The sequence below is a fragment of the Somniosus microcephalus genome, chromosome 2, assembly GCF_052327205.1.
Source record: "Somniosus microcephalus isolate GS21.2 chromosome 2, FLI_Smic_1.0, whole genome shotgun sequence".
Taxonomy (NCBI): Eukaryota; Metazoa; Chordata; class Chondrichthyes; order Squaliformes; family Somniosidae; genus Somniosus; species Somniosus microcephalus.
Window position 1 is genome coordinate 300,535,063 of NC_140988.1, and position 14,284 is coordinate 300,549,346.

General features: G+C 47.8%; 1 protein-coding gene across 7 annotated transcripts in view; it reads right to left on the reverse strand.

Annotated features, from left to right (window-relative positions):
- pdzd2 (PDZ domain containing 2) overlaps positions 1 to 14,284 on the reverse strand; it is a 569,380-nt gene that overhangs the window by 89,828 nt on the left and 465,268 nt on the right. For all 7 annotated transcript variants that reach the window (XM_085973666.1, XM_085973663.1, XM_085973669.1 and 4 more), the window contains one exon: positions 11,511 to 11,611. In XM_085973666.1, coding sequence (XP_085829792.1) covers positions 11,511 to 11,611 — 101 coding nt within the window. The remainder of the gene's footprint in view (positions 1 to 11,510; positions 11,612 to 14,284) is intronic.

Consider the following 14,284-nt stretch of genomic DNA (forward strand, 5'->3'; position numbering starts at 1 on the left):
TAGTAACATCAACAACTTCGATTCAGAAACAATGCAATTTGGTCAAAATTGTAGATGATATCAAACTAGTTTGATTTCGAGAAGGCAGCTCAGGGAATACAAAATGAGTTGGACAAAATATCTAAGTGAGCGGAACAATGGCAAATGAAATTTGCTACGGGCAAATGAAGGTACTGCACCTAGGAAAGGAAAATGGGCAACAGATATACTCCACAAATGGTGTCAAAATAGACAAGTGTGAAATTGAAGGAGATCTAGGGGTCTCAACTCTCAACATGTCCAACCACTGCAGAGCTGCAAAGCAAACAAAATGCTGAACTGTATCACCAGAATAGGAGAATACAAGTTAGAGCAGCCATGCTCAAACTGCATTGTGCTCTATTCAGACCACACCTTGAGTACAGTGTCCAGTTCTGGTCCAAGATATATGGGAAATGACAAGCACAGGAGGCAGTTCAGAAGAAAGCCAAGAAGGTGATTCCTAATATCAGAGGTTTGAGTTATGAGGAGAGACTGGAAAAACTTGGATTTCTCAGCAATGCTGAGGACGTCGTGAATAGCACGTTTGATCAGTTGGTCACACTGCAGGCAAAGGTTGGACAGGCAGAAAGGGAATGGGTGACCAACAGAGTACTAGGCACAGGCAGGTTGTGCAGGGGTCCCCTGTGGACATCCCCCTCTCAAACAGATACACCATTTTGAGTACTGTTGGGGGGGATGGCTTATCAGAGGAAGGCAGCAGCAGCCAACTTCCTGGTACCAGAGGTGGTTCTGCTGCACAGGACGGGAGGAAAAAGAGGGGTAGAGCTATAGTAATAGGGGATTCTATTGTAAGGGGAATAGATAGGCGTTTCTGCGGCCGCAAACGAGACTCCAGGATGGTGTGTTGCCTCCCTGGTGCAAGGGTCAAGGATGTCTCAGAGCGGCTGCAGAACATTTTGGAAGGGGAGGGTGAACAGCCAGTTGTCGTGGTGCATATAGGTACCAACGATATAGGTAAAAAACGGGATGAGGTCCTAAAAGCTGAATATAGGGAGTTAGGAGGTAAATTAAAAAATAGGTCCTCAAAGGTAGTAATCTCAGGATTGCTACCAGTGCCACGTGCTAGTCAGAGTAGAAATAGAAGGATATTTCAGATGAATACGTGGCTAGAGGAATGGTGTGAGGGGGAGGGATTCAAATTCCTGGGACATTGGAACCGGTTCTGGGGGAGGTGGGACCAGTTCAAACTGAACGGTTTGCACCTGGGCAGGGCCAGGACCAATGTCCTAGGGGGAGTGTTTGCTAGTGCTCTGGGAGAGGGTTTAAACTAAAATGGCAGGGGGTTGGGAACCTGAGCAGAGGGACAGAGGAAAGGGAAACGAGGATAAAAGAAAAAGATAGGAAGGAGAAAAACAAAAGTGGCAGTCAGGGAAATCAAGGCCTAGAAATTCAGCCTGGACACTTTTGGGGCGCTAAAGTCGGGCGCTCGCTAAAGTTAGCGGCTGCCGGAAAGTGTAGGCCACATCGCCGAAATTCAGTTGAGTTGGCCCTAAGTTTGGCCGAGCACTGAAACTGGCGTTGAAATGCTGTGTTCCGGCGCTAAGCCGGTGATGCGGCCTAATAACGCCGAAGCCGGGCGCAGCGCAGGTGCGGTCATGTTTTGATTGACAGCAGACACCCTGACGCCGGCCAGCTCTTAAAGGGGGAAGGGTCAACTTTGACTGCTGCCACGCCCTGCATACTGGAGCCCTGCAGCTAGGCCTCAGCACTACTGGTGTGCCAAAATAGCGCCTGGAGCAATGGAGAGGGCCCGTGAGCGAGCGCAGCGCTTCTCAGAGCATGCTCTGAGTGTGCTCATTCATGGTGTGGAGAAGAGAAGAGAGATCCTGTGCCCGGACAGTGGCAGGAAGGCTCCCAGGAGCCAGTACAGGAGAGCCTGGGGCAAAATCGCCCGCAGGGTGTCATCCACCTGTGATGTCCCCAGGAGTGCGGACCAATGCCGCAAGAAGTTCAACGACCTCACTCGGATGGTGAAGGTGAGTACCCTTTCCAGTGTCCCCCTCATCCTTGCATGTGCACCTCATATTATGGGCAAAGGGACCTCAAAGGCCTAATGGGCAGCCCTCCTCCCGCAGCAATGGCATTTGCATGTTCATCAATAGCACTTTCTGCACTTAACACACTGGCCAAGCTATTCGACCATGGGAGGCAGTGCACCCAGCAACAGGGCACCACACTGGCCAAGCTATTCCACCATGGGAGGCAGTGCACCCAGCGACAGGGCACCACACTGGCCAAGCTATTCCACCATGGGAGGCAGTGCACACAGCGACAGGGCACCACACTGTACTTAGAGGCCGTCCTTTCTCTTGCAGGCCAAGCTGGCGAGCAATGTAAGGAGCCAGGCTGTCACTGGTGGAGGCCGTCCCGAGTACCAGGCGCTCACTGATCTGGAGGAGAGCGTGGCACGACTCATGCGTGGCCGGGTGACTGGCCCTGTCGCGATCGGCGAGGCGGACCCTGTACTGGTACCCACTGGTAAGGACATGACCGGTTGCACCTCTCTCATTGCCCTCGCGCTTCAGATCTACATCCTTTCCCACTGACCGACAAATGCGCATAATGCACCACTCAGGCCTCCCTCGCTGACGGCCTGTCCTCACTCTAAAGCTACTCTTGTGCCTTCCTGCTTTCAGCTGGTGAGGAGGAGGTGGTCCCTGAAGCGCAGAGAGCCAGGCCCTTGGAGGAGGAGGACGTCGAGGACCAGGAGGAAGGCGGCACATCGGGGGAACCCTCCTCCGCGCCAGGGGATGGCAATGGAGGGGAGACGTCTGGCCTGCAGGAAAGCCAGGGGGAGGTGTTGGAGGGGAGGGCCGAAGCTGGTCCCAGTAGGGTGGACGCACGCGGGAAGGGTCCGGCAGCACGCCAGCCTTCTCCCCAGAGGGGGGAGGTGTTGGAGGGGAGGGTCGAAGCTGGTCCCAGTAGGGTGGACGCACGCGGGAAGGCTCCAGCAGCACGCCGGCCTTCTGCCCAGAGGGGGGAGGTGTTGGAGGGGAGGGCAGAACCTGGCCCAAGTGGGGTCGACGCACGCGGGAAGGGTCGGCCAGCTCGGCGGCCTTCTCCCCGGAGGGAGAGTCCGCCCTCCAGTCCGGACACGGTCCTCGCCCAGGAGGTGCGCGTCCTCGATGAGATGTCGGCGGCGTCTGAGCGGCGCCACCAAGAGTTCATGGGGGTGGTCGAACAGATGCCTCACGCCATTGAGTCCCTGGCTCAGAGTGTGGTGGCTTTCGGGGAATCACAGGCCAGGGGGTTCAAACAACTCACGGCAGCGCACGACAGGGGTGTCCAGCAACTGGCCGCAGCGCACGACAGGGGTGTGCAGCAGCTCGCGGCAGCGCAGGACGCGGGTGTGCAGCAACTGGCGGCAGCGCAGGACGCGACTCGCGAGATGAGTGGTGCCGTCCACACACTGGCAGAGCTGATGCGGGCACATACCAGGGCAGTTCGGGCACTCACTTCTGCCACACTCGCTGTGGCACGGAGGCATCGCCATGGCACCCGCCGCCCTGCTGCAGCACAGCGGTCTGGCCTCCCCCAGATTGCTGCGCTTGCTACACTGCCAGCCCGGCCGAGTGCCAGTGTCTCTGGCGAGCAGCGCGCACCTGCCATCAGCCAGCTTGCCCCCAATGGTGCTGCCGACACTGCCACTCCCCCAGCCAAGCTGCGACGAGCTGCTGCTAAGACTGATGCTGCCCAGCCACAGCTGCAGCAGTCAGCAGCCGGCCCCTCCCGGGCCAGGCCTCGTCTAGGCCGACCCCCAAGGGCATCTGCCGACACGCTTTGTGGCCCTCATGAGCCTTCCCCCAGCCTCGCCACACCCGCAGGGCCCAGGTTGAGGCGGAGCAGCAGGTCGGCCAGGGGCCGGAGAAGCCTGTCTAAGGACTCGCCCTCTCGGCACACCCATTAGAGTGTGGTGAGAGCGGTTTCTTTTATATTGGGGGGCTTGTGTTGTGGGGGGCATTATTTTGTTAAGGCCGAGGATCAAGGCATTTTTTGTTTTCATGGGGGTGTCTCTGTTGTGGGGGGGGGGGCTTATTTTTGTAAGGCCGCTGTTGAAGGCCTTTTGGATGGGCAAGTTTTGTTTGTCCTCCCCAGGTTTTGGGAGTGACAGATGTTTTTGACTGTTTTTTGGGGGTCTTGTCTGTTTTTCTGTTTCATGTGGGAAGGGCCCTGAGTTTGTGAAATAAAGCTTTTGATTTATTCAGCATGTCCAGGTGTCATGTTTGAAGTGGTTGTTGCATTAACCGGCTGAGGGCTTGCGGAGCGGCTGCCTCAGGTGCGTTCATTGCCACAGGCCATTCCCTGACAGGGGGCCTAGAAGTGTCGATCAATAAGCCCCCGGCCGACGGCCCTTGTCGCTCCCTCCTGGGCTGGTCCTCCTCCTCCTCCTCCTCCTCCTCCTGCTCGTCCTCCTGAGGTGGTGGTGCAATGCCAGGTGGCAGTGCCTGAGTCCTGCGGATAGCCAGGTTGTGCAGCATGCAGCACACGACGACGAACTGGGAGACTCTATCCGGCGAATACTGAAGAGATCCTCCGGAACGATCCAGGCAGCGGAACCGTTGCTTGAGGACGCCTATCGTTTGCTCGATGATGTTCCTTGTGGCTTGATGGCTTTCGTTGTATGCCTCCTCCGCTGGGGTCCTGGGCGCGCGGAGCGGGGTCATGAGCCATGTACACAAAGGGTAGCCCTTGTCCCCGATAAGCCATCCCCTTGGTGGAGGCTGTGCCTTGAACATGTCAGCCACAGTAGTCTGGCGCAGGATAAGTGCATCGTGGCTGCTTCCTGGGAAGCGGGCATTGACAGCTAGGATGCGCTGCCTGTGGTCACACACCAGCTGTACATTTAGGGAATGGTAGCCCTTCCGGTTGCGGTAATCCTCGGCATTGTGGATAGGTGCCCGCATAGCCACATGCGTGCAGTCAATGGCGCCCTGCACCATGGGGAAGCCCGCAATCCTGCCAAATCCGACTGCACGCTGCTCCTGCCTCTGTCGGGTCATGGGGAAGGAGATGAATTGGTGTCTCCTCGCGTAAAGTGCATCGGTGACCTGCCGGATGCAGCGATGCGCGGCGAACTGGGAGATGTTCGCTATGTCCCCAGCAGCGGCTTGGAAGGAGCCGCTTGCATAAAAGTTCAGAGCCACCGTGACCTTCACTTCCACCGACAGAGACGTCCTGCACATCAGCTGTGGACGCAGATCTGTGTGAAGCAGCTGGCAGATCTCTGCAACCACCTCGCTTCTGAAGCGCAGCCTCTTCACACAATGCGCCGCAGTCATGGTGAGATAGGACACCTGCTGCCGGTATTGCCTGAGTGGGTAAGGCCTACGTTGCCGACGCCTGATGGCCCCTCTGCGTCTAGGCATGGCTGGCCCTCTCTCACAGCGTCTGCGAGCCCTTCGCACATAATGCTGCAACTGAGGGTTGGCCCCCCATACAGCCCCCATAATAAAGTTGAGAACAGGTAAATCACAATGAATCAAATGTCAAAGCACTGGCCAGAAGCCAAAAATACCTCTCCTATGTTGTCCCAAATCTGTAACCTCTGTCCAGAAATCCAAAGCAGTAAAGTCATTGCAGCAAAATGGCTGGGCTTTATAGGTCAGTGTAAGTGCCCTTTAATTTGCGCTCCCCGAGGCCCACAGGGCCTCTTTTGCGTTCCACCTCACAGTTCTTAGCAGCGCCACGCCCACATTGGGCGGGCGCCACTGAATTTCCGGTTTGGGGCGCACAAACAGCGTTGCGCGATGATATGACGTCATAAGCTGCGCGCGCACCTGAGCGGGCGCAAACACTTTGCGCCGGCGCTAAATGTCAACTGAATTTGGGCGTCGGCGCAGATTGGACTGCGTTCAGGCGCTAAGTGTCTAGCGCCGGAAATATAGCCCTTTTATGGCGTTAGCGGCTGGCGCAACCCACTGAATTTCTAGGCCCAACAGTTTAAATTAAACATGGCCACAGTAAATAATAATGCTAATAGGTCTAAGAGCATTAAAAAAAACAAGCCTGAAGGCTTTGTGTCTTATTGCGAGGAGCATTCGTAATAAGGTGGATGAATTAGCTGCACAAATAGAGGTAAACGATTATGATTTGATTGGGATTACGGAAACATGGCTCCAGGGTGGCCAAGGCTGGGAACTCAACATCCAGGGGTATTCAATATTCAGGAAAGACAGGCAAAAAGGAAAGGGAGGTGGGGTAGCATTGCTGGTTAAAGAAGGGATTAACACAATTGTAAGGAAGGATATTAGCTCTGATGATGTGGAATCTGTATGGGTAGAACTGAGAAATACCAAGGGGCAGAAAACGTTAATGGGAGTGGTATATAGACCTCCAAACAGTAATGCGGAGGTTGGGGATGGCATTAAAAGGGAAATTAGAGAAGCGTGCAATAAGGGCACAGCAGTCATTATGGGTGACTTTAATCTAAATATAAATTGGGCTAACCAAATTAGTAACAATATTGTGGAGTAGGAATTCCTGGAGTGTTTACGGGATGGTTTCCTGGTCCAATATGTCAAGGAACCAACCAGAGATCAGGCCATCTTAGACTGGGTATTATGTAACGAAAAAGGATTAATTAACAATCTTGTTGTACGAGGCCCCTTGGGTCGGAGCGATCATAATATGATAGAATTCTTCATTAAGATGGAGAATGAAGTTGTTGACTCAGAGACTAGGGTCCTGAATTTAAATAAAGGAAACTACGATGGTCTGAGGCGCGCGTTGGGTAGGATTGATTGGGGAATGTCACTCAAAGGGTTGACGGTGGGTAGGCAATGGCAAACATTCAAAGACCGCATGGATGAACTACAGAATTTGTTCATCCCAGTTTGGCATAAAAATAAAACAAAAAAGGTGACTCAGCCGTGGCTAACAAGGGAAATTAAGGATAACATAAGATCCAAGGAGAGGACATATAAATTGGCCAGAAAAAGCAGCAAACCTGAGGGTTGGGAGCAGTTTAGGATTCAACAAAGGAGGACAAAGGTATTAATTAAGAAGGGGAAAATAGAATATGAGAGTAAGCTTGCAGGGAACATAAAAGCTGACTGTAAAAGCTTTTATAGATATGTGAAGAGAAAAAGATTGGTGAAGTCAAGCGTAGGTCCCTTGCAGTCAGAACCAGGGGAATTTATAATGGGGAACAAAGAAATGGCAGACCAATTAAATATATGTTTTGGTTCTGTCTTCACAAAGGAGGACAAAAATAACCTCCCAGAGATGTCGGGGAACATAGGGTCTGATGAAAGGGAGGAACTGAAAGAAATCAGTATTTGTAGGGAAATGGTGTTAAGGAAATTCATGGGATTGAAGGCCGATAAATCCCCAGGGTCTGATAATCTACATCCTCGGGTACTTAAGGAAGTGGCCCTAGAAATAGTAGATGCATTGCCGATCATCTTCCAACATTCGATGGAATCTGGAACAGTACCCATGGATTGGAGTGTAGCTAATATTATCCCACTATTCAAAAAAGGTGGTAGAGAGAAAACGGGGAATTACAGACTGGTAAGCCTGACATCGGTAGTGGGGAAAATGCTAGAGTCCATTATAAAAGATGTAATAGCAGAGCACTTGGAAAACAGTGACAGGATCGGAAAAAGTCAACATGGATTTACAAAAGGTAAATCGTGCTTGACTAATCTACTGGAATTTTTTGAGGATGTAATTGGTAAAATAGATAAGGGAGAACCAGTGGATGTAGTGTATTTGGACTTTCAGAAGGCTTTCGATAAGGTCCCGCATAAGAGATTAGCGTGTAAAGTTAAGGCACATGGGATTGGGGGCAAGGTACTGACTTGGATAGAGAACTGGTTGGCAGACAGAAAGCAAAGAGTTGGAATAAATGGGTCTTTTTCCGAGTGGCAGGCAGTGACTAGTGGGGTACCGCAGGGATCGGTCCTTGGACCCCAGCTATTCACAATATATATTAATGATCTAGACAAGGGAACTAGATGTAATATCTCCAAATTTGCAGATGACACAAAGCTGGGTGGGCGTGTGTGCTGTGAGGAGGATGCCGAGAAACTCCAGGATGATTTGGACAGGTTGGGTGATTGGGCAGAAGCATGGCAGATGCAATATAATGTGGATAAATGTGAGGTTATCCACTTTGGTAGCAAAAACAGGAAGGCAGATTATTATCTGAATGGCAATAGATTGGGAGAAGGGGAAGTGCAACGAGACCTGGGCGTCCTTGTGCACCAGTCGCTGAAGGTAAGCATGCAGGTGCAGCAGGCGGTTAAGAAGGCAAATGGTATGTTGGCCTTCGTAGCGAGAGGGTTTGAGTACAGGAACAAGGATGTCTTGCTGCAGTTGTACAAGGCCTTGGTGAGACCACATCTTGAGTATTGTGTGCAGTTTTGGTCGCCTTATCTGAGGAAGGATGTTCTTGCCATGGAAGGAGTTCAGCGAAGATTCACCAGGCTGATACCTGGGATGGCAGGAATGACGTATGAGGAGAGATTGGATCGATTGGGCTTGTACTCGCTGGAGTTTAGAAGAATGAGAGGGGATCTCATCGAAACTTATAAAATTCTAACAGGACTAGACAGACTACATGCTGGAAGGATGTTCCCGATGGTCGGGGAGTCCAGAACCAGGGGTCACAGTCTAAGGATAAGGGGTAGGCCATTTAGGACAGAAATGAGGAGGAATTTCTTCACCCAGAGAGTGGTGAACCTGTGGAATTCTCTACCACAGAAGGCAGTAGAGGCCAATTCATTAAATATATTCAAGAAGGAGTTGGATATATTTCTCAAGGCTAAAGGGATCAAGTGGTATGGGGAGAAAGCAGGGACCAGGTACTGAATTTGGATGATCAGCCATGATCGCATTGAATGGCGGAGCAGGCTCAAGGGGCCGAATGGCCTACTCCTGCTCCTATCTTCTATGTTTCTATGTTTCTATGTTGAAAGGAGGAGACTGATCTGTGACGTTACGGATGTATGTAGGATAGCAAATGATATTGAAAAGGCCTATAATAAATATTACTTCACATTAAATTGTGAGAGTGAAACAAGGAGACACAGATTAAAACTAGTAAAAAGCAAATTTGGAAGTTTTTCAATACATGGGATGGACTTCTGGGAAGAGTAATTATGGCAAAAACCCTGCAACAATTTAAGAAAACAAAATGAAGAGGCTGTAATGGGGTGTGGGGGGGAGTGGAGTGAGAGCATCGGACCGTTCTGGATGGGTGAACTAATATGGGATGAGAATATTTATCTTGTAATCCTGTGAGCCTGAGCACCAACTGTGTGTAAGGCTCGTCAAGACCCCATTTGCAAAGGCTTCTCCCAGTATTGTTCTATATCCCAAATATACTTCAATTATTTAACAAGTTTTAAAAATATCTTTCTGGTGAATTTTTTCTACTCATCACTGGGTGAGAGGTCAATGTTGGGGAATGCAACACATCCCCAATTTGGGCACATAGTTTCAGCATCAAGCACACCTCGGTCATGTGCAACATGAAGCCACATGCCAACTAAAGCTCTGTGTTTAAACAATGCGCTTTAACTCCAATTGTAGCAGGCCTCCATTGTGCCAGTGTGAACCATCCCATTTCACACACAATGGCCTCTCTGAATAAGCTGCTAATTTGTGTTAGACTTGTGGACAGTTTGTGTTGTGGTTACATACCCACTTGTAACTGTCATTTCACATAGGTTTCTTGCAGCCAACAGGGAGAGGAGGCTTTCATCCCATCAGATCAGACTGGATTTAAACTGAGCTTCCAGAGGTAAAAGGAGAATATATTAAACCGCTAGTCAACCAGTCCCTTTCTTTTTATTTAGTTTTAATATTTAAGAACAAATGTAAACTGGCTAAATACATCATAGAACTAAAATGGGTATCAAATACACTGCCGTATTTGAAAAAAGGGATTTACTAAAATCTTATTAACCATAGTGCAGTGGATTTGATTTATTGTGCCTATTTTTATGCTAAAGTTGTAGTTGTAAAGGTCCAATAAAGCTTGTCATGTATATAGCAATATATGGCTCAATACGAAAGGTAATATATTTATTGCATGTTATCTTGAATAGCTATCAAATAGGAATGTGCAAAGTGAAACATTTTACTGCCTGGAAAGGTGGAGGCCTTACCCATCATTATTTTTAGCATTAATAGTTGATTTAATGTGACTTTGATTCAGAATCAAATGTAGGTCCATTGTCTGAAGAATGCATCACTTTTGTGTGTCAAGACTTTTAGAGGCCTACTTTCCCCTTGCACACAACACATATTATATAAATGCAATTCTTTCTTTTTACATGAATTTGTTTTCTTTTTTTTTACCAGTCCTTTTCTTTCCTGAAGCCACTCACTCATATTAGGGTGTAGTTCCATTGGGTGCTGGCACCCCTCTGGCATCTTGCCAAAAAGCCATTTTTCACGTGAGTCTGGGCAGTGAGCAGTGGTAGGCTGTTTGACTTGTCAATTGATAGCAGTATATGGATCAAGGCCTCAGCTGACTTTTTTTTACCTCCCAAGCCCATCAATACTTGAGGCCAACTGTAACGCCATTACTGTGCTCAGCTGAGGTTAGCTAACTCAACACAGGCCAGCGATCGAACCTGATGGTCTTTATAGCTCAGAGCCAAACAGGGTAGGGCACTTACCAACAGAACGACTGGGGAGCTCTATACATTAGTTTCATTGGACATAAAGTGAATGGGGACATGATTCAGATTTTTTAAATGCTGGAAAGTATGAGTAATGAAATGGAAGGAACTTACATAACGTATAAACTCTGACTGCAGAACTGGAAACTGGAGAGCTCAAGTGCAATACTGATAGTCTTCAAGTGAAACTAGAGACCAGAAAATAAATTCCACAAATCCAAATAAAAAAAGACATATGAATACTGGCAAATGTCAAGGTGTGCAAAGATGCTGTGGACATTTTTATCATGGAGCGATTACTTTTATTCTCACCCATCAATATAAAAGTAGTCTCGGCTAAAGCGCAAAAAATAATTCTATTCCAATAGAATCAGAATCATACTCTGCACCTTTTTGACTGTAATCTAGAAAAAATGCATCATACTTTTATTCTGCATTTCTTTTCTTTCCCCAATGTGAAGATAGGTCTGACTTGGCTGTGATAACTCCTTCAACCATTGAATTGCCTGCGAGCTAGTTCACACTCACTGACTACTGCTGCTGCCATTTTGTGCTGATTCTGAATTGGGCTCCTGGTGTCAGCTGTATATGTTCACATCTTCTTCACAGACCAGTGATTGAAGAAGCTGTGAACATCTGCATCTGGCTGGCACAATAAAATTATACAAAATTGCAACTCAGCAAGAAACTGCAATGACATTTTCAGCTTAAAAATGAATGGAGCCTTAAGGTGAAAAGCTTACGCAGAGATCCAGTCGAGCAGATAGAAAGTACATTACTATAACTATCACCTCATTTAGTCCTTGCCAAACTATAGCAAATTATTCTGCTTACCCGACTTGTGGGATCCAGAAATCGTTTCATAGTCCAGCTGAGAGAAGATCCATCACCCTGCTTGGATTTCACACTAGGTGATGGACTCTTTGAAGATAACCCTGTAGGAAAAGGACATTTTAATGGACTCTACAGATGTATCCTCTATAAATATCCTGTGCGATAGATCATCCCCATTCCAGCTGCATCTTCTTGCACTAATCACTGGTTTTGTATTGGCGAGTTTCTCCTGGAGCGAACCCGGGCTTCACTAAACATGGCAGCACAACACAGTTAAATTTGGCAAGACAAACCATGCACAATGGTATCATATTAGTGTGGAGCAGTACCTCATGTGGCACCGGGTTTCATACTGGTACGATATTACGTTCAGTTTTGGACTCCGAAGCTCTGAAAAGATATACAGTATTGGCCTTTTTGAGGGGGGGGGGCGGGTGGTACAGCACAGACTCACCAGAATTATGCCAGGGCTTAAAGGGTTAAATTATGAGGACAGGTTGCATAAACGTGGCTTGCATTTGCTCGGCTTTAGAAGATTGAGCAGTAATCTAATTGGGGTATTTAAAATGATAACGGGATTCAATAGGGTAGATACAGAGAAGCTACTTGCTCTGATTCCACCCCAAATTCTGGCCACAGGTGGCTGATTTACCCGCTCTCCACCCTTGTTCTGGGCTGGAATTACAGGGTCACCCTCTTTATCAAACCTGCTGATAAAAAGTTTTTTTCAGAGCCAAGGCAAAATGTTTGGTCCAGCAGTATCGATAAAGTCCTGCAGGGCCTTTTTGTCAAGACTTATGTGCAGATCCTTAGGAAAGGAGGTGCTCTATGTGCGTGTACACATGCACACACACACACACAAATTTTAAAGTAGTATTGGTAACAATTCTCACAGAGGCCTAGCTAGATAAAAAAACAAACCACAAGACAAATAAAATTGATTAAATGTGATGAAGTCTACAAGTAATAGTTTATAAAAGTGATTTAAATTGATCAATAAAACATAATGCGAAAACATTGTGGTATTATTTTTATCTGCTTTACAATAAAGGATGCGACTTGTAAACTTGTAACTGCCATTAAAAACTGCAAACAACTTGGTTTCCAATATTGCTAGTTATAAACAACAACTTGCATTTATATATTGCCTTTAATGTAGAAAATGTCCCACGGTGCTTTACAGAGGTGGAAAGAAATAGATAAAAGGAATAAAGGAATAAAAGAGTCATGGTGCAAGAGTCAGGAGCAGCGACTGGAATCTTAGATGAAAAGATGGATTTTGAGAAGGAATCTGAAGCTGGAGAGGGAAGTGGAGAGACGCAGGGGTGTAGGGAAGAAATTCCAGAGAATAGGCTGAAGTGGCTGAAGTCTGTGCCACCGATGGCACGGTGAAGGGGATGGCTGCCCAATGGCAAGAATCAGAGCGCCAAAGAATGCAGGAGGAGGTTACAGAGATAGAGTGGGGCAAAGCTGTGTGAAGGAATTTGAAGACGACAATGAGGATTTTAAATTCAATGAGTTGGGGGACAGGGACCCAATGTAGGTCAGCAAGGATGAAAGTTAAGGGTAAGTGGGTGTTAGTGCAGGACAGGATACGGGCCGCTGAGTTTTCAACTCAGTTTTTGGAGGGTAGAGGATGGAAGGCCAGCATGGAAAGCCTTAGATAAATTGGGGGTAATTTTGACTTTAGATGATAGTGTAAAACGTGTGCTATCGGCTCGGCCACCCATTAAACACTCCTCACGATTTTTGTTTCCACTGAATTCATCACAGTTGTTTTATAGCCAAGACAAAGGAACATGTATCCTCCATATAAATTCTGTTTGCTCATCAGCTCAGTCATTATCTCAGCTACCAGTCTCAGGACCATTTTGCAATTGCAAAATTAGTGGATTGAGGCAGTCGGAAGGATTTTTCCCTTTTAAAAGGATTTTTTTTTTTTAATTTGAGATTAATTGTTTGCTTCTCAAATCCCTCATGAACCCAAACACCTCTTAGTTGACAGCTCATTACACTCCACTACACTCTCAAACAGCAGATAGCAGCCCTAGCAAACATTACAGAACAGCCAGCTGTAGTTCATCTCAGCAATAGCCATTCAATAGCAACTATTTAGCACAAGAAGCAATTAAGGGAACCTCTATTCCAGTTAAGAGAATGCTTTGTAGCTTTAACCCTCCCCCCTCATCTTTATTTACATTGGTTCTTAAAGGCTCCATGAACTCCTTGTTCATCAGAGTTCTTAGTTGATTTTTTTAACTATTTGCTCGCCCCTCCCCCCCCCCCAAAATTAAAGAATTTGGTAATGGACTTCCTGTTCTACCCCACTTGAGAAAATTAATAAAGTTTACTTCACCTGCCTTAAAAACTTTTGGAGCACTAGTTTTTAAATAGGCTTCTTTCTATTCTAGTCATGATACATTTTGTATCTTGTGCCCATTTGTTGCTGTTAAAGTTTAACCTGCACTAATAAGAAACATGATATGTGCCATTTAACGGCACAAAACAGGTTTAATGCAGAATGAAAAAAGAAACAAAGGCCGGAATTTTGCCGGCGCTGAAAGGACAGGATCGGAGGTGTATCAGCTGGGAAATTTGAAATGAACCCTGGTGTCAACCCGCCTCCACGCTAGTCTCGCAGGAGTCTGGTCTGTCAGTGCCGAACAGACCCGACACCAAGCGGCGGGGGAGGCAACTTAGATCATTAGCTGGACTGTTAAGCCTTATTTTAAGCTTACCTTTAGATTTTTTGCGTTTGCCAATGGCTTCCCCGC